This window comes from Carassius gibelio, chromosome A2 (genome assembly GCF_023724105.1).
Source record: "Carassius gibelio isolate Cgi1373 ecotype wild population from Czech Republic chromosome A2, carGib1.2-hapl.c, whole genome shotgun sequence".
NCBI lineage: Eukaryota > Metazoa > Chordata > Actinopteri > Cypriniformes > Cyprinidae > Carassius > Carassius gibelio.
The window spans coordinates 14,934,158-14,961,634 of NC_068372.1; the positions used below are offsets into that span (position 1 = coordinate 14,934,158).

General features: G+C 36.8%; 1 protein-coding gene across 1 annotated transcript; it reads left to right on the plus strand.

Annotated features, from left to right (window-relative positions):
* Positions 1-1,754: 1,754 nt before the first annotated feature.
* On the plus strand, positions 1,755-26,043 carry myo7bb (myosin VIIBb). The gene is made up of 47 exons (XM_052615247.1): positions 1,755-2,012; positions 2,146-2,247; positions 5,144-5,296; positions 6,181-6,365; positions 7,505-7,626; positions 7,702-7,844; positions 8,263-8,376; positions 8,627-8,780; positions 8,888-8,964; positions 9,101-9,220; positions 9,389-9,528; positions 10,568-10,778; positions 10,865-11,000; positions 11,107-11,276; positions 11,366-11,506; positions 11,600-11,758; positions 12,590-12,682; positions 13,191-13,285; positions 13,376-13,460; positions 13,569-13,787; positions 14,257-14,457; positions 14,741-15,109; positions 15,184-15,336; positions 15,882-15,956; positions 16,055-16,203; positions 16,311-16,437; positions 17,373-17,492; positions 17,570-17,743; positions 17,846-18,073; positions 18,162-18,329; positions 18,443-18,560; positions 19,047-19,170; positions 19,346-19,509; positions 19,697-19,878; positions 20,182-20,306; positions 20,417-20,553; positions 20,726-20,879; positions 21,003-21,158; positions 21,566-21,671; positions 21,758-21,871; positions 21,967-22,054; positions 22,164-22,270; positions 22,573-22,758; positions 23,168-23,284; positions 25,181-25,264; positions 25,367-25,486; positions 25,574-26,043. The coding sequence occupies exons 1-47, from the start codon at positions 1,995-1,997 to the stop codon at positions 25,664-25,666; spliced, it is 6,576 nt and encodes a 2,191-aa protein (XP_052471207.1). The 5' UTR covers positions 1,755-1,994; the 3' UTR covers positions 25,667-26,043.
* Positions 26,044-27,477: the final 1,434 nt, after the last annotated feature.

A 27,477-nucleotide genomic window follows, 5' to 3' on the forward strand; every position in this document is an offset into this window, starting at 1 on the left:
TCATACCAAATTTCTCCTCAATAGCCAGCCCTTTGACAGACCTGACCAAAAAAGGTCAGCCAGAAAAGTTGAGGGCAGCAGCGGAAGCCACATTCCAAACCCTCACAGGGGCACTCTCATAGAGGGCCAGCTAACGAGGGATTAGCATCGCCCAGGAAACAGCGCTCACACTGCAATCACTGGGGAGTGCATGGTGATAACCGACACCTGAACCTCATCAGCAGAACAGCTTTTAAGGAGAGGAAGTTAAGCTTCAACTCAAGAACGAGACTAATGCTGTTTTCTGGCTCTCTTTCAGATTCAGGTGTCTGAGGAACAGCTGGTCACGCCGCATCCACGGATACTTTTTGCTGCACAACCAAGACTCCTGTACCAGAGCATGCCACGCATGTCTACTTGCACCCACTGCTCAATAAACCACCCCTCTGGGGACTTTATTGCATTATTGTCATCCATGGGATCACTCTCCCCGCCACATAACAAAGAGAACAGTTATTTTAAATTGTAATCATATTTAGTTATATCACTGTTTATACTGTGTTTTTTGATGATAAATGCAGACTGTTTAAAAAATTAAACAGACTTTTAATGACAGTAGCTGGCTTAAGCAATAAAGTTTCTTGAGGTTTACTGTGGAAATCATTTTGATTAGTTTATGATTTACTGAATGGCCAAGATATTCAATAAGGGAAGTATGCATTGGTCAAAAATCCAGAAATCATACGAACCTTAAACTTTTGAACGATAGTCTACATATAGTTTAAATAGATGTTATTTAATTCCGTGAAACAAGTGGGTCATTTTAGATAATAAGCCACTGTACAAGTCAAGATCATTGTCTGATCATGGTTGCCTTAGGGGCTGGAATAGAATGATTTAGATAAGTAATGTTTATCAGTTTGTAGGGTGTGACTAATGTTTGGAGTTTCTATGCACTTAAATAATTGATCCCTCCTTTCTTGAGTAATTTATTGTTCTACAGTATTAACCAGATGGTTAATCTCCATGGAGACTAATAACACAGAACTTAATACTTTTCATCCTTATTCCTGAAACGCACTAATTAAATACCCTTATCTGAGTGGTGGCTTTAATACTTAACCTTTTTTAATGCGGCTCCCTTCATGTTTTTAAGGGCTAACAAAGTCTGAATTTACATCAACCTCCAGGAAATAAAGATGATTTGGTGTTGACTTTAACTGTGTACTTTGAAACCTGCTGGCTGCTTCTAAATGTTTTCATAATCAGGGTGTGCAATATCATTTATAAAAACCTCTGCTTATATGACACCCAAGCAATTCCAGTATCTGCACATTGAGACTATGCAAATGAATGTATGCTCTAGAATCTCACAGTTTTACTGCTTAAAAGCAGTAAAGCTCTGACTCAAATAATAAAGCTGTCCTCTGGTACCATCTTCCTCTTGCGTGAAAAGTCCAAAAGGCACATGTCATACGTAGTTAATGGATAGGGGAGTTTTTTTGTTTGTTTTTTTGATAAGATAAACCGCATTTCAGATTTCATGTGTTAAATGTCTCAAGCCAAAGAAGCTCTTTATTTTGAATACTTGACTAACTCACGATTTGTTCCTGACTTGTTGCAATTCAGCTCATTGGAAACTTCCAGTGAGTCAAGCTCTCGGGCTGTTAATGACGTCTCTTCACAGCCCTCTGTGGTTGATGGTGATAATACGGCCATGATGGAGCAAAGTCTAGGGGCTATAAAGTGATGATCACTAGGGACACTTCCTTGTTACTGTCACACAAGTGAATGGAAAAATTAAGTTTGGACACGTATGTTTTTAATTCCTTCTTGGAATTAGTCAGTAAGGGCGTATTGTCCACAGTTATCGAAAGGATTCATACAAGGCATAGTTTTCAGCTGTACATGGTTTAATGAGGGTTCCTTTTCCAGTCAGTTAATATATTTATTTGCTTGTCTTTTGAGGGTTTTAATTTCAATTAGATGCCAGTGGTACAAAAAGGATTGTTCAAATGGTGATGTTAAAAAAGGTGTGTATTGATTTATTTACTTCTTTCTTGCTTTCTTGTCCTAAGCAATATGTTTTTGTTTTGAAATTGTGATATTTAAGTCAGTTGTGAATAGTAATTGGTTTTAAAATGTAGTTAATGTAAATCTGAATAGGGGGATCACGTCTGGATTGATTCCAGTGTCGGGGTCCCTATTGGAGGATGTGTGAAGGTCACAGCCAGTGGACAGTTTTGCCTGATTGATGATGAAGGGAAGGTAAAAGCCATGACTCATGATTACTTGTACAGTAGGAGAGACCGGTGCTAACTTTCACAAGGTTTTTTATTTGTGAGGTTTTGAGTCTAAGATCTAGTTACACAAAACTAGTTGGCATAGTTTAAAACTATCGTACATTTTTATTTTTGAGAATTCTGTTCTTCAAACTAAAATCTCACTACATATTTTGCAGCTGTTGGGAATATTTTCAAACTAAATTTGATTTGTGTCAGATTAGTAAAAACCAAGTGGAGCAAATTGTCCCTTTTTTTCATATTTTATATATTCAATACATCAGTGAATATTTTTTAGGATGCATCTATGTTGAACATATTTTTTAACTCTTTAACTGACTATTTGAAATGGGGGAATCTTGAGTTATTTGGTGATATTTGGTCTGTATTTGATTGCCCTATAGAGTTAAAACTAGTGCTGTCAAAACTAGAACGCTAATGCATGTGATTAATTATATTCAATTTAACGTATTAATATTTAACGCAATTAATTCAACGGTGGAGCTAGGGTACTGGTGACAAAGGAGCTTCAGTAGAACAGCAGTGAAATCTGTGATCAGATGAGATGTCAGGCCATATGTCAATAAAAAAGATTGTTCAAATTCAGATGGTATACTGTGCTCACACAAATGCTGCAGTGTGCTCTGTGGCCTGTATAATTTCATATTAAAGTGCAAAATAAACTACCAGCATGCAATGTCATAGTTGTCTCAGTTAAAGGTTCCATAGGATGCATTGATACAACATGTGTATGTAAAGTTTTATCTCAAAATACCCCGCAGATAATTTTTTATAGCTTGTTGAAATTATACTCTCATTGACCGTAATACCCTTTTAGGGTATGAGCCAAAACACACTGTTTATGTGTATCAGAAGAGTGCAGAGCTTCTAGACAAGAGCTCATGCCCTTCTCCAGCAGCTACAGCAAGAGAACAGTAATGGCGGACTGCAGCTACTCGCTCAAGGCTCTGTTTATGTGTCACAAATCAAGGTACAGAGGGGAGGTCAGTGAGAATGACAGGGTTTTATTCGACAAGTAGATAGCAGAGTAAAAGGCAGGTAAGAATCACGGTAATGGCAACAGTTCAATGACAATCCTTATGAAGGGTATTGGAGGCAGGATATTGCGACAGGAACCAGGAAACTGGGAGGACAACAAGGGAGAACCATAAGAGGTTCATCAGGGGGTTCTGGAGGTATAACAAACACAGGTTAGAGAAAATAGAGTCTGGGTACTGTTGGGAGTATTGAACGGTAGACCAGAAAACGAACCACTGAAGTGAGGGTGACTTTATACAAGGTCGATTATTGAGTGCAGGTGCAGGTGATCAGTATTCAGGCGAATGGGATTGGGTGTGATGAGGAAAAGGTGATGGTGATGATTCCCTGACAGTATGCCAATATCAGAAATGGGCAGGGCTTTCTCCAACTATGACATCATGGTCTGGAAGTGCTCCTGTGGAGTGACCATTTATGATTTTTTTAGGACTATAAAACAATGAATGAGTGGAATTTTACCATTATAGGCTGGTTGTTTTTACAAAATGTGGCCACACAACCTGAGTTCAAACATCTTATAAAAGTGATTTTTGCATTAAATGGCACCTTTAATTCAATAAGCTACCAAAAAGGCGATTAAAGCTGTCTTAAAACTGTGCATGCAAGTATTTGTTATGTGAGTCACATAAAAAAAAAAAAAAAAAACATGTCTCTGAAATGCAGTGGTTTTCAAAACTGTCCTGGAGCAGTCCAGCAATTTCTCTCTCATCTGGCACACCAGAGTCAGCTCATTAGTAGAGACTTTATAACCTTAAGTAATACAGGAAAGGTAAAGAGTTGTGAGAAAATACAATGTATGTCAGACCAGCTCTTAAAACAGCCAAAACAACCAAATAACCCTGCTGTGAGGTCTGTAAATCAAAGAACAAAAGAACAAAGGTGGAAATAAATAACTTTCGTAGCTTTAAGGATTCATCTAATTTAGAACTTAGAACTTTTATTGCATTATTCAATTTCTGAATATTTCCTACTTGCCGAAGGGCAAAGGTAGCTAAATATGGCATTATAATGGGTTTATGTGAAGATGATTTTAAGTTCAGTTAAATTAGAGGTTCTTTTTTTAAAGTCGAATAAATGTTAAAACTGATAGTTCTCAATTATACTGTAATGTTGAATAGTCAAAATGGTTGGAATGGTGAAGAAAAAAAATACACTGAGTCATCATATTGCTATCAGTTATGCCTTTTGTCATAAAAAATATTAAACAAACAGTGATGCCATTAAACAAATACTAAACATATATCGTCTTTATGTTGTTTCTACCTTAATTTGAAGACTGAATGTAAAATTATTGCAATTTTAAATTGCAATTTATTTTTTTTAATGTTAGGTTGGATTAATTGTGATTCATTTCAGAAAAAAAGGTGTGGCTATTAGTTTTTTTTTTTTTCAATCGATTGACAGCACTAGTTAAAACATTTGTTAGTGTGTCTGTGTAATCCTATTTTACTATATTTTTACTAATTGTTTATCTAATGTAAATATGATGCTAAATGTGCTATAAAAATAAAATAAATATTAAATAATTATCAATGTCTTAATAATGTAATACAAAATTTGAATCATACTATAATCATAATATAATGGCTGTTTAATAGCCTTTTTTGCCAAGGCTTTAAGATATGTGTCTATACAGAAAATATAACTTAAATATACCCTTACAAATATTCAGTGGAGTAAAAAATGAGACAACTAGCCCTTCTCTCCGCTAATGTTCTACAGTAATGGAATATTACATCACAACACATTCTGTATTATTCCAGTGTTCTAATTCGTATACTTATGTAGTCGGATGAATCTCATGTATTGTGGTGGTTTCCCAGGAGCACTATATCCAAGAGGGGGAGAAGGCTACTCTTAAGCCTATGCACCCCACCTCAGTGGAGGGTGTGGATGATATGATCCGACTGGGGGACCTCAGTGAAGCCGGTTTACTCAGAAACCTACTGGTGCGCCACAAACAGGGCATTATATATGTGAGTTACTTTATTATGTCATAACAAAAATCCAGCCTCTATAATCATCAAATTATATATAATGTTTTTCCTGATTAGTATTTGAGTTGTATTTCAAAATGATTGTATAAAAGTGAAATACGGTAAAAATCTTACCGAAAATTGTTAACTGGTAAGTATATGGTAAAAAACTGTGATGTGCAATGGGACTTTTCGTGTAATTTTACAGTAAAAAACTAAACAAAAAAATGTAGTTCAATCATTTTATAATTTACAATGAAAAAACATATTCCCAGAATCCGTCGTCTGTGACAGCTCACATTTACAATATACACACATTAAAAAAAAATGTTAAATGAAAATTAAATTTTAATATGTAAAACATAAAATGTTGTTACCATATTTTTTTAGAGTAAAGTTTTGGCAACCACAGCTGTTGTTGTTTTATACTATAAACTTAAAGGATGATGTGATGTATATTTAGTTGAACAGTGGGGGACAAATTTCTGAGACCACTGGGGAAAATTCTAATGATTCAGATTTTTTTTTAAATTAGTATAATTGATTGATAGCAAGTTTAGTTATGCATAACTATTTAATTAAAAAGCTTAATTGAAAATTTTATTTGTATTTCAGAGTGAGTATGAGCAAGTTTGTGTAAAATGCAATGATCATGTTTGCCATAATCCAAAAAGTGGTGAGAGAATCTTAAGAAGGACATCTGACTATGTGTACAATTAACAAGTCACATGATTGGCGTCACACATTTGCCTTTTTTGATTAATGACCTAGAAATAGTGCAGAATTTAAAGTATTTATTATTAATTTCACATCATAATGTTGATTTGTTGTAAATCCTTAAACTTTCTGTTGATATATGTAGTTTCTCTGTGTGTGCTGTTTAGACCTATATTGGCTCTGTCCTCGTGGCCATGAATCCCTATCAGATGCTGCCCATCTACACGGCAGACCAGGTGCACCAGTATCACGAGCGTAAGCTGGGCGAGCTCCCTCCGCACATCTTTGCCATCGCTGACAGCTGTTACTTCAACATGCGGCGCAACAAACGCAACCAGTGTTGCATTATAAGGTATGTATTTAATCTTTTCTAATGCATTTCTAATCTAATGCATGTTTAATAGTCATTTTGTATGGCTAGTAGTAGAAGTTGGCCACGCATGCTGCTCTTGTAAAAGAACATTTTTACATATGATTTCTGAGTGTCTATTATATTATATTATATTATATTATATTATATTATATTATATTTTTTTATTATATCATCAAATCATATATCATATCAAATCATATCATATCATATCATATCATATCATATCATATCATATCATATTATATAACGGGACTGTTGAATGCTTTAATCTAATCTCTAATCGTCTGACGAATGTTCTAAGGTGTGTAATTATTTTCAGGTAAACAAACGGATAATAGAAGTAATATAGTACGATACGATAAAACCACAAATTCCTTCCGTGTTTTTGCCCCAAATTCAGTTTTATTATGTATGGAAAGCACATACTCAAGTTCTGGCACTCTCTCTCCGTTACAAATGCACACACATACAGTACAGACACACACTCGCAAACACGGAAACACATGCGCACAGAAACGTGTTGTTTGTTAACGCTGCTCTGACGATTTTATCAGTAAAATGGCAACTTTAGTTACAATTTTTAAGTTCAAATCTACATGACATTTCTCACCAGCAATAACGGCGCTGTTATTGAAACAGATTAACTTACAGTTTTGATAGTAGTAGAGACTGTATGCTGTTGAACAGTGTTGAGAGACACATAGACTCAGAGCAAGAAAAATGTCTTGAAGTGTGGTAACCAAAGTATAAGGGACTCCGCTACACATCGTGGCCACTTAACCACCTCGGGTGTGCATCATCTTATAATAATTCAACGGTTCGTTGCCAGTTATTCCTGTATTATATTATATTATATTATATTATATTATATTATATTATATTATATTATATTATATTATATTATATTATATTATATTATATTATATTATATTATTCAATAATTAAGCATAGTCCGTTTTCAAATTTCACCTTTTAAATTAATATTTTAGTTCCACATGATGCAATAGCTCGCTGTCAATGAATTTGAACACATTTATATTCATTCATTTACCAGATACTTTTATCCTTACAAATCTTGGCAAACAAAAAATAATAAATTCTTTTGGTTTGTGTGTCAGTGGAGAATCTGGTGCTGGAAAGACAGAAAGTACTAAACTGATTCTTCAGTTCCTGGCTGCTGTGAGCGGGCAGCACTCCTGGATAGAGCAGCAGATCATCCAGGCCAACCCTGTCCTGGAGGGTAAGCACTGAACAGGCTTGTTTGGTGGACTATTTCAATCATAGAAAGAGTCCTTCACTTATGCATGTCTTACAGCCTTTGGAAACGCCAAAACTATTCGGAATGATAACTCCAGCCGCTTTGGGAAATACGTGGAGGTCTACTTTAATAAAGAGGGCGTTATAGAGGGAGCTCTAATGGAGCAGTATCTGCTGGAGAAGTCTCGTGTCTGTCATCAGGTGAGAATATGTTTTACAGTGAAAAGGAACCTACACTTTCAAATGGTACTAATATGTTCCATTTAGAGGTAAATAAAATACAAAGACAGCTTTACCACCACAGTGACAGCTTTGTACCTTTTAGTCGGAGATTGTTAACCTTACGTGCTAAATAAAAAATAAAAAAAAACATTCAGAGCTTATGACTGGCTATGCACTTTTATGAGCTTAAGTAGTTTCAAATAGTCTGAAATTGCTTATATATATATATATATATATATATATATATATATATATATATATATATATATATATATATATATATATATATGTTTGTTTGTTTAATAAATTTTAACTAATATTTATAATGTTAATAATTAAAACCTAAAACATAAATGGAGTAAATAAATAATATTTTATACATTTATTTCATTTTTAGGCACCTCAGGAAAGGAACTACCACATTTTTTATTGTATGTTATCTGGGATGCAAAGTGAGCATAAGAAAACTCTCTCTCTTGGTGATGCATCACAGTTCAAGTACCTGACTGAGGTGAGCGCTTCAATTCAGGTTTATTGTGTTATAGAGAAGAGAGTTGTCATGTATTCAGTAAATCTGAAATAAAAAAAGTTTTTGGGAGTTTTTTCTGCCAAATACAAGTAAATCATAATTACATCTTAACATTATTGGTGTTATATCCACTGAGTTTTAATATCACTCCTCTATAATTCAGATTATTTCATTAGGTTTTGATACTGATAATCACAAGTGCAATAGGTGACTCTTCTGATGATTTTTCCAGGGTAATTGTTTGACATGTGATGGTCGGGACGATGCTGATGAGTTCGGACGGATTCGTGCTGCTCTAAAGATCCTCACTTTCTCAGACAGGGACTGCTGGGAAATCTTCAAATTACTCGCTGCCATTCTCCACATGGGCAATATCGACTTTCAGAGTTAGTGTCAATAACCATTCTATTACAGTAATAGCATTTCAGCTGTCTTCCCATAAACAGAAGTTATTGCAGTTAGAAATACCATAAAGTTGACTGATCTTTTTCAGGCACTACAATGAATAACATGGACAGCTGTGATATCCTATCATCCAGTCACTTTTCTGTCACTGCCAAGTTACTGGAGGTAAAGAGAAATGTTCTTTATAGCTAATGCTGCTTTTAACACTTTATCCTCAGTTCATTTTTTAAAAGCTTACTATATGTAATCAAACATTCGGCTGCTGAATGTATTTAATGACAGCACTTCTGTCACTTTGCAGGTTGGTGATGCTGCTCTTGATAAGAGTCTTACCCATCGCTCCTTCATGACAAATCGAGAGATAGTCACGAAGCCCCTCAGCTCAGAGCAGGCCACATCCACCAGAGATACTTTTGCCAAGGTACCCACATCCTCATATGATAGTGCCCAAATGTTTTTTTCCAGAGGAAAAAAAAGGTTTTGACCCCAAACCTTCGAACAATGGTGTATACAATCATCATTCTGGTTTCATAGATGCTCATTATTATTGCACATGTGTATGATTTCTGTTTGTTCCACTCCCTGACAGGCCATGTACGGAAGGCTGTTTGTCTGGATGTTCACAAAAGTAAACAGCGCCATTCACAAACCCCAGACTGATGAGTCTTACACACGCAAGTCCATTGGGCTGCTTGACATTTTTGGCTTTGAGAATTTCCCTCATAACAGGTAAGTATCTGCTGACTAAATTACAAATCATGTTAAAAATTATAATTTTGATAATGAATTCATAATAAGTCATGTGGCCGTTTAGCAGGGATTTAAAGTACTTGAGTAGTTGTACTTTATTACTGTATGTAAGTATAATTTCATAGAAAGATAGATTAGAAAGTTACCAGCACGTTGCTAGCATGATTAGTATGTTGCTAGCACGTTTCTAACATGATTAGTCTGATGTTATCATGATTAGTAAATTGCTAGCATGTTGCTAGCAGATAGATAGATAGATAGATAGATAGATAGATAGATAGATAGATAGATAGATTAGCAAGTTACCAGCACGTTGCTAGCATGATTAGCATGTTACTAGCATGTTTCTAACATGATTAGTCTGATGTTATCATGATTAGTAAATTGCTAGCATGTTGCTAGCAGATAGATAGATAGATAGATAGATAGATAGATAGATTAGCAAGTTACCAGCACGTTGCTAGCATGATTAGCATGTTGCTAGCACGTTTCTAACATGATAAGTCTGATGTTATAATGATTAGTAAATTGCTAGCATGTTAGATAGATAGATAGATAGATAGATAGATAGATTAGCAGGTTACCAGCACGTTGCTAGCATGATTAGCATGTTACTAGCACGTTTCTAACATGATTAGTCTGATGTTATCATGATTAGTAAATTGCTAGCATGTTGCTAGCAGATAGATAGATAGACAGATAGATAGATAGATAGATAGATAGATAGATAGATAGATAGATAGATAGATAGATAGATAGATAGATAGATTAGCAAGTTACCAGCACTTTGCTAGCATGATTAGCATGTTGCTAGCACGTTTCTAACATGATAAGTCTGATGTTATAATGATTAGTAAATTGCTAGCATGTTGCTAGCAGATAGATATATTGATAGATAGATAGATAGTTTTAGTTATAGTTGACTTAGGCTTAGGCTAAACATGAGTAAAAGTTTGAAACAGTACCCATACTCGAGTCATCAGTATAATTTCTCTATCCTTCTGTTCTCTTTGTTTAGTTTTGAGCAGCTGTGCATTAATTATGCCAATGAGCACCTGCAGCAGTTCTTTGTGAGGCACGTCTTTAAGCTGGAGCAGGATGAGTACAGTAAAGAAGGAATCTCATGGAAGCGCATCGCTTTCAGTGACAACCAGAAAACCCTGGACCTGCTGGCCATTAAACCTCTCAACATACTGGCTCTGATTGATGAGGAGAGCACCTTTCCTAAGGCGAGCATCATAAGCTACATGAGTGGTTTATATGCTTATGGAGGTTTTGTCTGTGCTCACCTTGCACTGTCTTGTTTTCATTGCAGGGAACAGATGCCACAATGTTAAACAAAATGAACACAGAACACAATGGAAACAAGCTGTACATGTCATCCAAGGGCAACCATGGCATGAGTTTTGGGGTTAAGCACTTTGCTGGGACGGTTTATTATGACTGTGAAGGTACAATGAATTACTTAAAGACATGGTTATGACATGCATACTGTGTCACCTAATAGTTATTTTTTAAAGCAAATTAGTTCTGACATTAAGTGCTGTATTTTGTCAGGTTTTTTGGAGAAGAACAGAGACGCCCTTAGCATGGACATCTTGGGGCTCATTCAGAAATCTTCCAACAAGCTGCTCAAGCTGATCTTTGAAAAGGAGATCAATACAAACTCAGCCAAGAACAATAACAAAAGCAACAAAATCGTCATGACGCCGAAGAGCTCCTTACGGGTATGGGACATTAATACGATAGACTGAGAGTACTGACTGGACAATGGCAACAGCTTTGGAATATATTGTGTCTTTTTTGTGTCACACAGCAAATAAATGATTCCAGGCGGAATATATCTACTCTGAGTGGCCAGTTTCGTCAATCTCTGGACTCTCTGATGAAGGCCCTGTCTCTCTGTCAGCCCTTCTTCATACGTTGCTTCAAACCAAATGACAAAAAGATGCCCATGGTACCAATTCACATCCTTTAAGTTATGTATTTTGTATTGTGTAGCCACTAGAACACTAATCAAATCATGCTTTCTTTTTTTCTCAATTTTCAGGTTTTTGATAGAAACCTCTGCATGCAGCAACTTCGCTACTCTGGAATGCTGGAGACCATTAAAATACGCAAACTGGGATATCCTATCCGGCACACCTTCAAAGACTTCCTGCAGCGCTATCGTGTCCTCCTTAAGAGCGTGGACTGTGATCCCAACACTGTATGGGCCTAATATGATTTTTTACAGATGCTTTGAATATGAAAATTATTATAAAGTGATAGTTGATTAGTATAGCTTAATGTGTTATTCAACATCCATAGATGGTCCTGCATTATTCGAACCAATCAATGCCTTATGATTTAAAGTAAGGTTCAGGGCTGTGATTGGTTGACAAGGTTTGTGACAAGGTTTCATTTGTGAACATTAGTTAACTACATTAGTTTACATGAACTAACAATGAACAAAACTTCTAGAGCATTTATTAATCCTAGTCAGTGTCAGTCTCTGCATTTACTCATATCAAAATTAAAAATTGTATCGATTAACATTAATTAACGCACTAAACATGAATGCTGTAAAAATGTTCACTAATGTTAACAAATGAAACCTTACTACCTTACTATAAAATCTCCCTTAAAATACAACTACATTTATTTAAAGGTGAGGCGTGTTATTTCTGTGCCACTTGCATCACCAAAAACAACTATAAGCAAGCAAAACGCAAAAATAATGACCATTTTCAAACAGGTTTCCATTAACACTCCACCCAATTTGCCTTTGACCAGACATCTACAGTAAATATCTCCGCCCCCAGTTTGGTTTAGCCAATGGTGATGTGTCACATGTCTGCATCACACTAATGAAAACGCTTAAAAACAAAACAGCACAGTGTTTTCAATTTTTGTGGGAATCATACTATGAATGGTTCACACATAATCGTCTACACATACTAAGGTGACATTGGCAAAATTAAAAGAATCAGATGTTCAGCTTGAATGTACTACGTTGGAATGATTTGATAAATGGAAAAATGTGTTATTTGTTTATTAGGAGCCTGCTGCCAACTGCTGTGCAGCCATCTGCAGGGCTATGATCAAAGATGAAGAGGACTGGATTATTGGCAAAACCAAAATCTTTCTCAGGGTACTTTAGGCGTAATATTTCTCTAATGTATTATACTAATTTTGATTCTATATCAGTATACATTCCTGTAATGTTAACGTTGATTGGATTTCTAAAGGCATTGATGTCATTTTTTGTGATTGTTTTAAACATATACTACTGTTCAAAAGTTTAGGGTCAGGTTTTTCTTTAAAGAAATGAATACTTTGATTCAGCAAGGATGCATTAAATTAATTAAACAGTAAAGTCCCAGTAAAGACATTTGTAATGTTACAAAAATAAATGGTGTTCTTTTGAACTTTATTCATCCAAGAATCTTTAAAAAAAAAAAACAGTTTAAAATACATTACAGTAGATTTTGACTTATTGTTTTACTGAATTTTTTCTTTTTTACTGTATATCTAATCAAATAAATGCAGCACAAGAGACGTCTTTAAAAAAATCTTAGCAACTCAAACTTTTAAACAGGATTATGTCTGTCATATTTTTTCACATAATAATTTGTAATAAATCTTTCCCATTGTTGCAGGATCATCATGACTCTTTCCTGGAGCTGGAGAGAGAGCAGGAGCTTTATAAGAAGGCACTTATCATCCAAAGAGTGATGATTGCCCACAAGGACAGGTTTGTTTCCCATTGTCTCTTGTCTATATATTATTTATTTGTGTAATTGTACAGCAAGTTAAAACTAAGTAAATCTTCATTCACTTACAGAGCAAATTTTATTAAGAAAAGGAGGGCAGCTCTTGTTTTGCAGAAAAACTGGCGTGGCCACAGAGACAGAAAAGAGTTTTGCAAAGTAAGCTATGCAGGAGCATCTAATGTCTACAGTATATGGAATAGCTCTTAAAATTAGTGTAATGAAATGATGAAACATGCCTCATATTGTTTCTGTTTTCCCTGTAAGCTCAAGCTAGGATTTACTCGGCTGCAGGCAAAAGTGCGCAGTCGGCAGCTCTGTACGGAGTATATTCGCAGGCGTGCTGCAGCCATCACTTTGCAAACACAAACCCGTGGCTACCTCGCCAGGAAAGACCTGAAACGCAAGAAAGATGCCGTGATACTCCTGCAGACACAGACCAGAGGCCTGCTGGCCAGGAAAACCCTCAAGAAAATGAAAACAGATGTGAGTGTATAGTGAAGTGAAGCAGACTACATGGTTTCTAGTACTTTTTTGCAGAAAGGCTTGTTTTTGTTTTACATGCAATACTAAGTTCGGATGTCTTGTCATAAGTAATAAAAAATAATAATTTCAAAAATACGTTTTTTTCTTTTTTACTGTGTTTTAAAATGTAATTTATTCCTGTGATGCTTTTTGTTGTTGTTGTTGTTGAAACCATGAAACAGTATCATTCAGAAATTTGGAAGTAAGAAACATTTAACTAATAATAATAATAATAATACTTTTATTCGTCATGGATGCATACATTTCATTAACAGTAACGGTGTTGTATAAAAAGAAATTTTTGATGTTTCAGGTTAAATTTGTATTTCAAATAAATGCTTTTCTTTTGAATTTTCTGTTCATCAAAGAACCCTGGTTTCCACAAGAACAATTTGAAGCATTTATTATTCATACCCGTCTTCTGTCTTAGGCGTTTCTGACTGCACAAGAAAAAGAGGCTCAGGAACGTATAGCTTTAGAACTTCAGCAACGCCTAGAGGAGCTGCTCAGAAAAAACGAGGAAGCTGCCAAATCCCAGAAAAAGGATGATGAGGAAATTGTGGAGAATATCTTTGGATTCCTTCCGAGTGCAGTAGGAGGACAAGAGGGCCCAGCTCCTGAGGGTTTTGAGGTTAGAGTCATCTTAACAGCACAATAAGGAAGCAGGCCACCTATTTTGAAGGGAACAAACACTTCCTAATCAAAATTAATTTCTCAAAATAATAAGCCTATATCAACTTCCAACTATCCAATAAGCCTATGCCAACTCCAACTTTTATTGTCGCTACTCAATCAATTAATGGCATTTACTGCATTTGCTATAATCGATAATAAATTAGTCTTTTTAAATGCAAAATGTTAGCATCGTTAGGTAACTATTAACTTTGTGTGATTTGTTCCTGACGTTCTTCTAGGATTTAGAGGTGGAGCCGGTGAAGTTAGAAGAGGTTGAATTAGTAGAGAACCCTGTAAAGGAGAGGAAGGCGATGTCAATACCAGACAACAGCAAAGACAATCAAGATGAAGAGGATGAGAAGAAAAAGGAGAAGGAGAAGGAGATGGAGATGGAGAAGGAGACAGAGAAGGAGAAGGAGAGGGAGAGGGAGAAGGAGAGGGAGAGAGAGAAGGAGAAGGAGAAGGAGAGGGATAGGGAAAGGGAGAACGATGAGTTCTCTTTCTCTAAATTTGCATCATTGCACTTCCAAGGATCTTCAACCCACTCATATATCCGACAGAGATTACGACAACCCCTGCTTCACCATGAAGATGAAGGGGATACCCTGGCAAGTGCTGTTCTCATAAGCATCATGTTCCCATTAAAAGCAAGGCTTGATGGTGTTTTTCCCTCCTCCTTTAGGCTTGTTTGACAGTATGGTGGATCATTCTGAGATTCATGGGAGATCTTCCAGAGCCAAAACAAGAACGTGTTTCTGCTATAGCCGACCCCATTCAGATGAACCTTGGTCAGAGACAAGCACGGCGTCTCAGTAGCCTTGTTGGATTAGATCAGGTAGACAATCGAGAAACTATAAAACACTTCCTTCTTTACACCTACCATATGTTCTGACTATAGTTTCACTGCCTACTCTGCTCAAAAGACCTGCCTAGATCAACAAGCATTTCTGTGCTGGTTTGATATTAGTATATATTATATTGCTTTACATATTTTAATGTTAACACATGTTTAATAAATAGACTAGCCAGTCAGAAAATGTTTCATATGTATTACAGTCAGTGACACAGAAGCTGAAAACCACAGAAACAACCAAATGTGAGGAACTGTTAAAAAAAACAATAAAATCAGGAGATAACCACATAAACATTTGGAAGTAAATTAAATATTTACATTTTTAATAATGCATCAAAGGACCAAAGCAAACCAAAGAGGATCATAAATACAGAACTGTTAAATACTGTAAATACTCTTACGGATGTCATGTAATATAAAAAAAGTCACTAAGCCAACAGAAATGTGACTGTTGCTTTTCTTATATCATTATTTTATATCACACAAACGTTTGTGCCTTTATTCATTTGTTGGTCTTGTAACTGCAGAAATTTTTGAGAAAAAAAGTGAAGCAACAGAAGGGGACGGGGAAAAGAAAACACTCAACCATTCCTGAAGAAGAGGTGAAATGTGGACAGTATATGCACTAAATCACTGACCATTACCCACTGCTAATTGCATCATAGCAGGTTTCTGTTAACCATTTTGATGACATTTGCAGCCAGAAGAAGAGCCAAAACCCAAAATGCAGACTGTTCAGGAGGAAGAGGACGTACTGTTTGGAGAGAGAGCAACTTATGATCGTCCAATGACACCACTGGAGAAATTGCATATTATTGTTGGATATGCTATTGTACGACAAGATATCAGGTTAATGTGATGAGCCACTGGTCATTTACATTCTTCATAATGTGGAGTATATTTCTCATACAGAAGGATAAGGGTTACATAATCTTTTGACTTTACATGTTTTTCAGAGATGAAATCTACTGTCAAATCCTTAAGCAGTTAACCGACAATAAGAACCACAAAAGTGCAAACAGAGGCTGGACTCTTCTGTCCATCTGTCTGGGTATTTTCCCCCCTACAGACCGCCTCACTAAGGTATTAAAACTACTTTTTGATTTCTGTTCTGTTATTTAAATGTGAATTTATCCAATTATCACAACAACAAAAAAGGATCCTGATGTGAAGCAGAGGAGTAGTGTGCCATCCTGAAGTGGTTTGATAAAGTCTGCTAAATATATTATTGTATCATATCATAACACAGCTATGAATAAAATTTTTTTTTTTTAGAACCACAACTACACAGTTTAATTATAATACAAATGCCATGAATGACCAGTCAAGAGTTACGTTACATTACGTTATGTTACGATACGATAAGATACATTACGTTAGGTTAGGATGTGTTGTTTAATGTTATGTTTTGTTACGTCATGTTATATATTGTATGCTTTTGTGTTTTATGTCATGTCATTATATGTTGGTTTATGTTTTGTTGTGTTGTCTTATGTGATGCCATGCTGTTATATTTTGTTTCCTTTTGTTTTGTTATGTTTTATTGTTCTATGAGTTATGTTTTGTTTGTTTATTTTATATGTTGTTATATGTCATGCTCTGTTTGCATGGTTGTTGTGTATTATATGTCACACTGTTTTTTGTTATGTTAAAGTGTTGTATTATATTTCATGTTGTTATATTTAATGTTTTGTTATGTGTTGAGTTTTCTGTCATCATGTTTCGTCATGTTTTATGTTGTTATGTGTTGTGATGCCGTGTTATATGTGCTATGTTTTGTGTTGTCATATTCTATGCTGTGTTATGTCATGCTGTTTCCTAATGTTGTGTTGTATGTCATGATGTCATGTTATGTTTTTATGCTATGTGTTGTGTTATAGATTATATAGCATTTGATCTCATTCTATGTTTAATGTTGTGTTTTTACGATATACGTCACATGAAGGTTGTGTTGTGTTGTCTTTATGTTATCTTATATATAATGTTATGTGTTATGTTCCACAACCTTTTGGCCACAGTACCTACAGAGCTTTATACGCTATGGGCCAAGTGAATACTCCTCCTACTGTGCAGAGCGACTGCAGAGGACTTTAGCCAACGGTGAAAGAAGTGAGCCACCATGCTGGGTTGAACTACAGGTAGGCAGTCCCTCTGACTGAAATGATGAAGAATACTTCTCTTGCTCTAAACATAACCTGCCCTTTTTTCCTTCAAGTCTGTAGAGAACAAGAAGCCCATTTCAGTAGCTGTGGGTCTGATGGATGGCAGAAGCATCAGCGTCTCGTTGGATTCAGCCAGCACTTCTGCAGAGGTGTGCAGTGCGATTATCCAGAAAATAAAGCTGCAGGACACTTACGGCTTCTCCCTATACGCTGCAATGTATGAGAAGGTTTGTAACATCTGAATGGCTTCAAGACACACCTTATAGTAAGTCACATATAACTAATGATTGATACTAGTAAAGTTTTCTTGTTTGCATCTCTTGCTGCAGATATGGTCTCTTGGCAGTGGCAATCAGCACGTCTTGGATGCCGTGTCTATGTGTGAGCAGGAAGAAAAGAGGCAGGGGAAAGAGGAACAACATGCTCCCTGGCGCCTATACTTCCGCAAAGAGATCTTCACTCCATGGCACGACTGTTCATCTGACCAAGACAGCACAGAGCTCATCTACAAGCAGATCATCCACGGACTCAAAAGTGGTGATTATCAGTCTGATAAGGTCAGTCCAGGCTATTTGTTTGAATGTTGCATATATTAGATTAGATTTGTGACTTACCATCTTTTGTTGACCTATAATCTTGATCTAGGAGGATGATTATGTGCAACTTGCTGCCAAACATTACTATATACAGCATGGCTCTGAAAGCAGTATGGAAACCACAAATAAAATTGTCCGTGAGTGCATGAACATGACTTTAATTGAGACCAAGTCTGTGGCAAAGCTAGTGCAGTTGGTCCATTCTGCACACACTCAGGTATGATGTATATACAGGTTATATCACTGTTCACAATGGTGACTGGACAACATTTTTATTGGTTGTTAGTGCTTGGAGAACAATGCAAGGAGTAATCCTTTGTAATTTCTTAGGGTCCTTACATAAACTCTACTAAACCTGCCTCTGAAGTAAAAATGGAGATTGTCCAATATGCACAGGAGAAGTGGCCAATCTATTTCGCCAAGTTATATGAAGCTCAAATTATTTCAGGTAAAAAAAACAACAACTATGCTTTGTTCTTATAGGAGTAGCTTATCCAGAAATGACTTTTTTGTCATTACTTATCCCCATGTCATTCCAGACCGGAATGTCCGGAACACAAAATGAGAGCTTTTGAAGAAAGTGCATGCTGCTCTTTTCCATACAAATCTTTAAAGATATAAATGGCACATAAAAACATCATACATGTACACTACATGACTCCAAAACTTTTGAAGCCATATGAGTTTTGTTTGAGGAACAGACTGAAATTGAAAGTTGTAGTTGACTAAAAATCTTGCTAGATGGTCAGGGTCACCATTCACTTTATTTTACTGAAAAGAGACATTCGTCAAAAATAACTCATTTTGTGTCCCACCAATAAAGAGTCATGTGTTTCTAAAGAAAGTAAATGATGACAGAATTATAATTTTTTTTTTAGGTGAACTCTCCCTTTAATGCATTGAATTTGTAAATTCATTGCTGTCTTGTGTTCAGGTCCCTCAGTGCCTCAAGACCAGTTTGTAGTTGTTGTGAACTGGAAGGGGGTCTTCTTTCAGGATGTAACAGAGGCCGCGTTTCTGCAGCTCTCTTATCCTGAGGTGTCAGGAATTGAAATGAGGTAAAACATTCTTTTTTATAATAAGCCTCCACGGAGACGCATCTGAATTACATCTGAGCATTGATAAAGTACTTGCACTTAAAAGCATCCAGATTCAGCCTAATTTGTGAGATGAACCATTTAACTTTTCTTTTTTCGTTTCCGTTATTCCTTCCCTTTAACTTTTCTCCTACAGTGAGGATGAGTCTGGTGGGATTGTGTGTTTGATGACTCCAAAGGGGTTGTTTGAGCTGAAGGTAGTGAAGGGAAAAGACTTAGTGGAGCTGGTCAACATGTTCATCTCAGGGCTTAAGGAGAGATCCCAGTACGCTGTGGCAATACAGGACCTTAGCAGACAAGGTGTTTTTTTTTTCTTTTTCTTTTTTTGACTATTTATGTGTGATGATACAGACATTCTGGTTACTAAGGTCAAAAAAAAACAAAAACTTTAAATTAAAAATTTGTATAATTTGAGCTGATGACATCTTATAACAAAAAATCGTTCATGAACTGGTCGAAATTGTTTGGATATTTTTATTCCCTCCAGAGGATCCCAATTTGCTGAGCTACAGAAGGGGTGATGTACTGTTTATCATTAAGGATGGGGAGTATTCTTCTGAAGAAGGCTGGATGAAAGCAAGGAATGAGAGGACAAATCAAACTGGAGCAGTTTCCATAGATGCCATTCGGATTTTGCCGATGTTGACCAGGCCAACAGAAGAGACACTGGTAAACATGATTCTTTTCAATTATTAGGAAATTACTCCTCCGCACTGGCCATTCTAATGTGAACTGTTTTATCAGTGTTTTGAGGTTTTATCTTGGAAATAAATACTTTACTGAATAAATCTGCTTTTAAAGATTTTTTACATGCCTTTAAAGAATTAAAGAAACTTCCTTTAAAGATTTTTAATGCCGTTCATTGGAAACTGGTTTTCAAAACCCTTTGCAAGGTTCAAAATATGCTTTGTTTCATAAATCAGTTTATGTTTGACAATAGTAAAAATGTAAAGAATCATTTCTATCCTTTAGAATTTGCTGAATTTGACCCCTGCACGAAGAAAGTCAGTGATGCCAGTGTTGCCACAGAAGGAGGAGCTTAGCACAGAGAAAGTTGCCGTTGTGTCCCTTAAGGAGTTCTCGTTTGATTATTTCAGGTAACACATGTACAGTTTGCACACATCCCATCTGGTATAAATGATAAATGCTCTGTTTTGATAACATGCCAGTACTCATGTCATCTTGTACCTCTTTCACTTGGTCTCAGGGAGTCTAAGGAAGGTGTCCGTGGCAAAGGCAAAGAGAGACTGTGGGCCAATAGCAAAGAGCCTCTCAAACAGCCACTGCTCAGGAGCCTGCAGGGCAACTCAGAGCTCTCCCACCTCGCTTCGGACTGCTTCACAGATATCCTTCCTGGTGACTTGAAAATGAAAAACTGAATCATTTGTTACATATCTAATAAAGTTAAGGAAGTTGCATTTCGTGTATTACGTTAAAGTGATTAAGGCTTCAGTACATGTGACCCGAGTGAATTTTAATCAACGATGATTACCATTTTCTTTAACACTGTCTCCACCTATCCTTAAATATATGGGAGATTATCCAGTCAAGCATGTGCGGACACCCATAGATCTAACAAACCAGATCTTCGGGCCAACAACAGCACACGTGGAACTAAGAGATGAGATCTACTGCCAAATAATGAAGCAGATGACTAATAACAACCATGGGTTTGTCATCTGATTTTAACTCATTTCGTTTTGGTACCCAAATATGGTCTAATGTGGTTTGTTTGTTTTATCTGATTACTTTTTAAATGCAGTCTTGTTTGTTCCTCTCTGTTTATCTCTCAGCTTGAGTATGGAGCGAGGTTGGCAGCTGTTGTGGCTATGTTGTGGTCTCTTTCCTCCAAGTCAGCTGCTACTGAGACATGCTCAACGTTTTCTGGAGTCCAGAACCAGAGAGCCTCTGGCGTCCACCTGCCTGCAGAGGATACAAGCTATGCTCAGGTAGGACTTAACATACTCAAGCAGTTTGTCTCTTGAGGATAATTCACACTGCAACAATACACACTGACCAACACAGACAGTCGCCAGATTATAGTATGGCTTCATTCTGTCAGTGTTAGGGATTGACAACTGCATTTACTAACAGGTGTATATGGACTGGTTATGTATGGTAGAGTTTGACTCCTAACCCTAGGGTTGTGGGTTCGAATCTCGGGCCGGCAATAACACGACTGAGGTGCCCTTGAGCAAGGGCACCTCCACAGCAGTAACACACTGATCCAACAAAACTCAACCAACATGTCTGTGGGTGTTGGTTGGTATGGTGTGAATTAGCCAATAGATGCCAAAGTGAACAGAACATGAGGGCTAAAATTGACCTAAAAAGCTATGTTTATTGTCCCATACAGTATTGAGGTAAGGAAGTTGCCTCCTCACCAGGTGGAAGTGGACGCCATTCAGAATAACAGCACTCAGATCTTCCATAAAGTTCATTTTCCCAACGATACATCTGAAGTAAGGAGTGACATTACAGTTTCAACAATTTTACTTGTTGTTTTTTCCATTCATGTTAAAAACCCCCTCTTTTTAATTTATTTTAGATATTTGAGGTGACCTCCACCACGAGGATCAAAGACTTATGCCACAACATTGCTAGAGACCTCCGGCTCTCTTCATCAGATGGATACTGTCTGTTTGTTAAAACAGCGACAAAGGTTTCAGACATGATTTCTCTCAGTCATTTCGTTTTTCCTGATGGTGTTGTTTTAGGTCTATGCTAATCTTCATGGGTCATCTGTGATTCTTTCAGGTAGTAAGTATGGATTCTAAAGAGTACTTTTTTGACAACCTCAGGCAACTCACAGATGTCGCCAAAAAAGGAAAGAAAGTTAAGGAGGGTGAGTTGTATAACATAATAAACTACTGTAATGAAACCTAAATATATTTAGGATTTTGTGTTAAAATCAGACTCTCACTCACTATAAATATTATTGATCCTGAATACAGCTACTCAAACTATTGTGCCCTACCTGGTGCTCTTCATGAGGAAGCTCTGGTTTAATGTGATCCCAGGAAAAGACATAACTGCTGACCTTACCTTCCACTTTCCCCAGGTACATCTTCTATCTGATCATTTATAATCTAGTCAAGCCAAATACTGTCAGCAGAATTTAGTTCTCTCTACAAAAAAAAGCTCTTTGTCCAACCAGAGTTATGATCCATACATGCTTTGTTCAAGATAATCTTCATTTCTTATAACTGCAAATCCATTCAAAAACCTATTGATTTGAGGACAATAAAACCCAAAAATGCAAAAAAGAAAAATGGCTACTGATTTCAGAGTTTTAGGACTCTGAGCCTGTGACACTCTTCTGCAGTGCAACTTTGCCTAACTGTCTTCTTTTTATTTTCCCAGGAGTTGCCAAAGTATTTGCGGGGATACCATGATGTAACTAAAGAGGACATGATCAGCCTGGCAGGACTGCTGTTCCGTGTTCAGGTCGACACGGATAAATCACAGTTTGTCATGATCCCTAGAATGCTGAAAGACCTGGTGCCAGCTGATCAGCATAAGATCATGACTCCTGATGACTGGAAAAAGGTGATCCTCATGCCTCTTATTTATTATATGTCTCTATATGTTTGACCTTGTTCCAAACCTTAGTAAGGTGCCTACATAGACACATACACTACTGTTCTAAAGATTGGTGTCAATTATTATTATTTATTTTTATGATTTGTGAAGGATCATGTAACACTGATACTTTAAATAATGTGGAAATTCACATTTTAAAATATATTAAAATAAAACGGTTATTCAAAAGTGTATTAATTTTCCACTATATTAGTCTTTTTATGCTAAATGCAGCCTTGGTGAACAAAAAAGACTTTTCTCCAGACTTTTCTTCAGAATGTAAAAGGCATTATTTAGCATTAATATATTTTAGCAACCCCTGGCAACAACTAACATCAAAATGAATGATAGAATAATTTTGGTCTTTGGTTTGCAGCACATCATCAATGCATACAACAAGCAGGCAGGCATATCTTTAGACGAAGCCAAACTCCAGTTTCTGAAGACGATCTCACAGTGGCCTACCTTTGGATGTGTTTTCTTCGAAGTTAAGGTAACGAGGGAAACACTAAAAATAATGCTTCGGTTACTTACATAACCTTGAGGAAACTACTGTTTACTCTGATACTGAAGCCTGGTTTGATCATGTTTGTGTAGCTACACAAACCAATGGTGCTTCAACCAGCCAAAAGGGATAATTTCATCAGAATCTTTTGACTGAAGCGATAGTCATCAACTCGCATGCAGCTTTATAGCATAGCAGCTAACACAATGCTCGTTCCCTTATCTCAGTAACCAGATTGTTCTCTTTCGGACGAACTCTTCCGTAGTGGTAACATGCTATGGGGAATGCATCCAATAACATGTTGTTAAGCAAGTGCAGAACGTTGCCGCTTTGCGAGCCCTGCCCTGGATCACCCTTACTGAGAGCTCCTGTCGTGACAATCTTCTTTCTTGAGGTCAGTCCCAATGGGATGCCTGATTGAAATAGGTGAGGGGTTTTCCAAGGGGCCACAGCTCTGATGCAGCTGTTGGTTACCCTGGGATGAAAACATCCCAGGTGCCAATGGTGGGATGGGACATGGGTTTAAACCAAAACTGGAGGGGCCACATAGAGGCCCAGAGGAATCCCAGAGGAAACGGCTGACATGAGGAAGAGCATAGTCTGAAAAGCCCTGAAAGGACATGTAATCCAGAGTCTGAATGACGATGCTAGCTGCTGAATTATCAGGGAACAATCTGGCCTAATCCATACCCACATCTAGGCAGAATCAATAACTAATCTAAACAGCTGTGGTCAGGCTCTTTCGGAGCAGACCATTATAAGCCAAAATTAACCAGAGCCTGGCGAGAATGCGAAAAAGTTCACTCTCCATCAGCCCGTTAAAACCCATTGGGGAGAAGGGTGTCAGGGTCCTCTCCGGAGCATGCCCAATTCTCCAAATCTGAACCTGTCAGTGATATGAAATCATCAGTGACAACAGTGCTGTCTGCTTTAGTGAGCACAGCCTCAGTGTGGGCGTGGCCCAGGCACATCCAAATCTGATGTGTCAGTGATATGGAATCATCAATGACAGCATTGTTCTCTACACTAGCTGAGAGGGGACAAACGAGAGAGCAGGGCTGTTTTCATTGCAGAAGGAGATCCACAAACAGAGAAGGGCAAGACTTCTGTTCCAGTGAGCACAGTCTCTTTATGGGTGCTGCCCATCAACATCATACAGGGGTCCCTGCATGAGTCATTTACTGGGAAATTTGCTTAGAAGATTGCTCTGATAGATGCCGGATAGCAGCAGGGGAAGGCTTCTAGTGATCTTAAGCCCCATTCAACCTCTCATTTACTTTGAATGCAGTGACGTCAAGCGTTGGCTAAATTCATTGTGGGTCCGTCGTGTCGTGTTGGGTCCGTTGCTCGGAGCAGAATTTGAAAACTTTTTAAGCACCAATGCAGGCGTCAGCCAGTCAGATCACCTTGTGCAAATACCCTAGTGCAGACACTAGACAATCGTGTTCATGCAACTCTAGAAAACTAATGTGATTGGCTGTTGTCACTATGACGGTCACTATGAACGCCCTCCGTCAAGGGTTAGTGCTGACACCCATGTAAATGGGGTGTACACGACTGTGGCTCCTTCTCACAGTGGTGAGCAGCAGGCTAACCTTCTTGCTTCAGAGTCCAGCAAGGAGATGATATTCCTCACTGAAGGTGAAATATTCTGACGAAATGGCACTCAAAGTTAATTTATATAGCAGTCAGCTCAACTCCTTTTGGTGGATTGAAGCGCCATTGGTTCGTGCAGCTACATGAACATAATCAAATCAGGCTCAAGTATCAGAGTAAACAGGAGTTTCCCCATAGCATGTTAACGCAGCGGGTGAGACTGTTCGAAAGGGAGCTGTAATTCCTAAGAAGATTTTTTTTTTCTTCACACTGTCCTTTTTCTCACAGCAAACCTCAGAGAAGAGTTACCCTAGTGTTATTAATCTATCAATCAGCAAGCAAGGAGTTAGTATCATCAACCCTAAGACAAAGGTAAATTTGTCTCTATATACAAAATACAACTATAATGTACAGCCCAACTCAACATTGTGTAGTTTGTGAAGTTAACAAGTGTTTTGGCTGGCTTGTCTGCAGGAGGTGCTTGTGATGCATCTATTCAGTAAGATCACTTCCTGGTCTAGTGGAAACACCTACTTTCACTTGACCATCGGCAACCTGGTGCAGGGCAACACTCTGCTCTGTGAGACCTCTGTGGTAAATATAGCACACACACACACACACACACACACAATATAGCAAGTGTTATCTGAGCATAGGATAATGACTGTTTGTGTCTTGCAGGGTTATAGAATAAGTGATCTCCTGTCCTCCTACAAGGACATGTATCTGAATGAGATACCAAGGGTGCGGAAATCAAGGAGGATCAACATGTAGTAAAATTGTTTTTCGTGGCACTTCTTTTTCAGATCTTTACCATAATAATTATACTATTAATTTCATGTTTGGAAAATTGCATTAAAAAATTACATTCAAAAATCTGTTTTAAAATCATAGCTTTTTAATATGTAACAGTAACTAGTACAGATCTGTCAGGGAAATCATAGTTTTTTTGCTTTTTGCTTCTATGTGCATATATATTTTAAAGGAATTTATAGGCTTGAGTATTTATTTTTATTTCAATAGTCCACCTTTTTATTGACTTTGCATTGCAATGTTACACTAGGTGGCAGTATTTTTACAGTTTGATTCTAATCTATCTCCTACTGCTTTGATGGAACTATCATATTTAACAATAAAAATGTAAAAATCAATATGGCTCTGAATTTAAATTTGACTTCATGAATGATGCCTAGTTGAACAATATGTCATCGATAATGATATTCCACAATTTAAATTGCTCTCATTTCTTAAATTAAACCAATTTCGTTCATAATAATTATACATTTAATTTGTAGTATTTGCAATTCGGTTGTATAATATTGATATGGTGTATGGAATTTGACTCCTAAACTGTGAGATATATATATATATATATATATATATATATATATATATATATATATATATATATATATATATATATATATATATATATATATACAGTACACACACACACAAACACACAAATATTCACTACTGCTCAAAGGTTTGTGGTTGGTAACATATTTAAAATATTGTTTTACAAGTCTTCAAAAATACAGTAAAACAATAATTACTTGTCACATTATCCTTCAGAAATCATTCTAATATACTGATTTGGTTCTCAAGAAACATCATTATTATTATCAATGTCTCATGTAATGTTATAAATGTTTTCACTGTCACTGTTCACCATTTTAATGCATCCTTACTAAATTAAAGCATGAATTTCTTTTGAACAGTAGTGTACATTTGTATTTCTTAAATCATTTTATTTTTACTACTGCAGACTGAATTTCCAAATCCACAGAAAAATTTGAATTTTCTTTAAGGACTTTTGGGATTTTCACAGCCTCTCTTATTGTTTAATTCTTCCACTTTATATATCCAGCGTGCCTCTCAATCCCTGGCCTCTTGACCAGCAATTCAGCCATTCCATGAAAATGAAAGGAAACCTTGTGCTAAAACTGGAAAATCCAGCATGAATTCTCCACAGCAATCATGGTAATTGAGTGTAGAGCACGCTTTTTGGCCCTGATGCACACTTTACCATGTGCTCACTATTACCAAATAATAACAGAGGACCCTGGGCAGTAGGGGGAGAAGTTAGAAATGCAATACTTGGAAAACCATTTCATTCATGTCATGCCTAAAAGTGAAATGCATCCATTTCTAGACAGCCCTGAACCTCATTTTGTCGTCCCGACATGAACCTCATGTTATTAGAAACATGATCTTGATACCACAACGTCATGGAGCCTTCAGCCTTCTGAAACCTTTAGTCTGGAGCTATTTAACTGTTGAAACCATAGGATGCTGTTTTTTAAGTTTTCAATTGTTTTTATTATTAAAAGCACTGCTGTCTTTGCGCTGTAAGGGAGCAATTGCATCAGTCAACTAACCTTCTTGTAAACCTATAAAGGATTTACAGAACAAAAAGTAAATAAATTGAAATTAAGTAGGGTAAATTCATGTAAACTGGAAAAAAAAATGTCCCAGTTATCTGTTTTCTATTTTAAAATGTAATTTATTCCAGAATTTTCTGCAGCCGTTACTTGAGTTGTGCTGCTTATTAAATGAAACGTATTTTTAATATTGGACTAAAT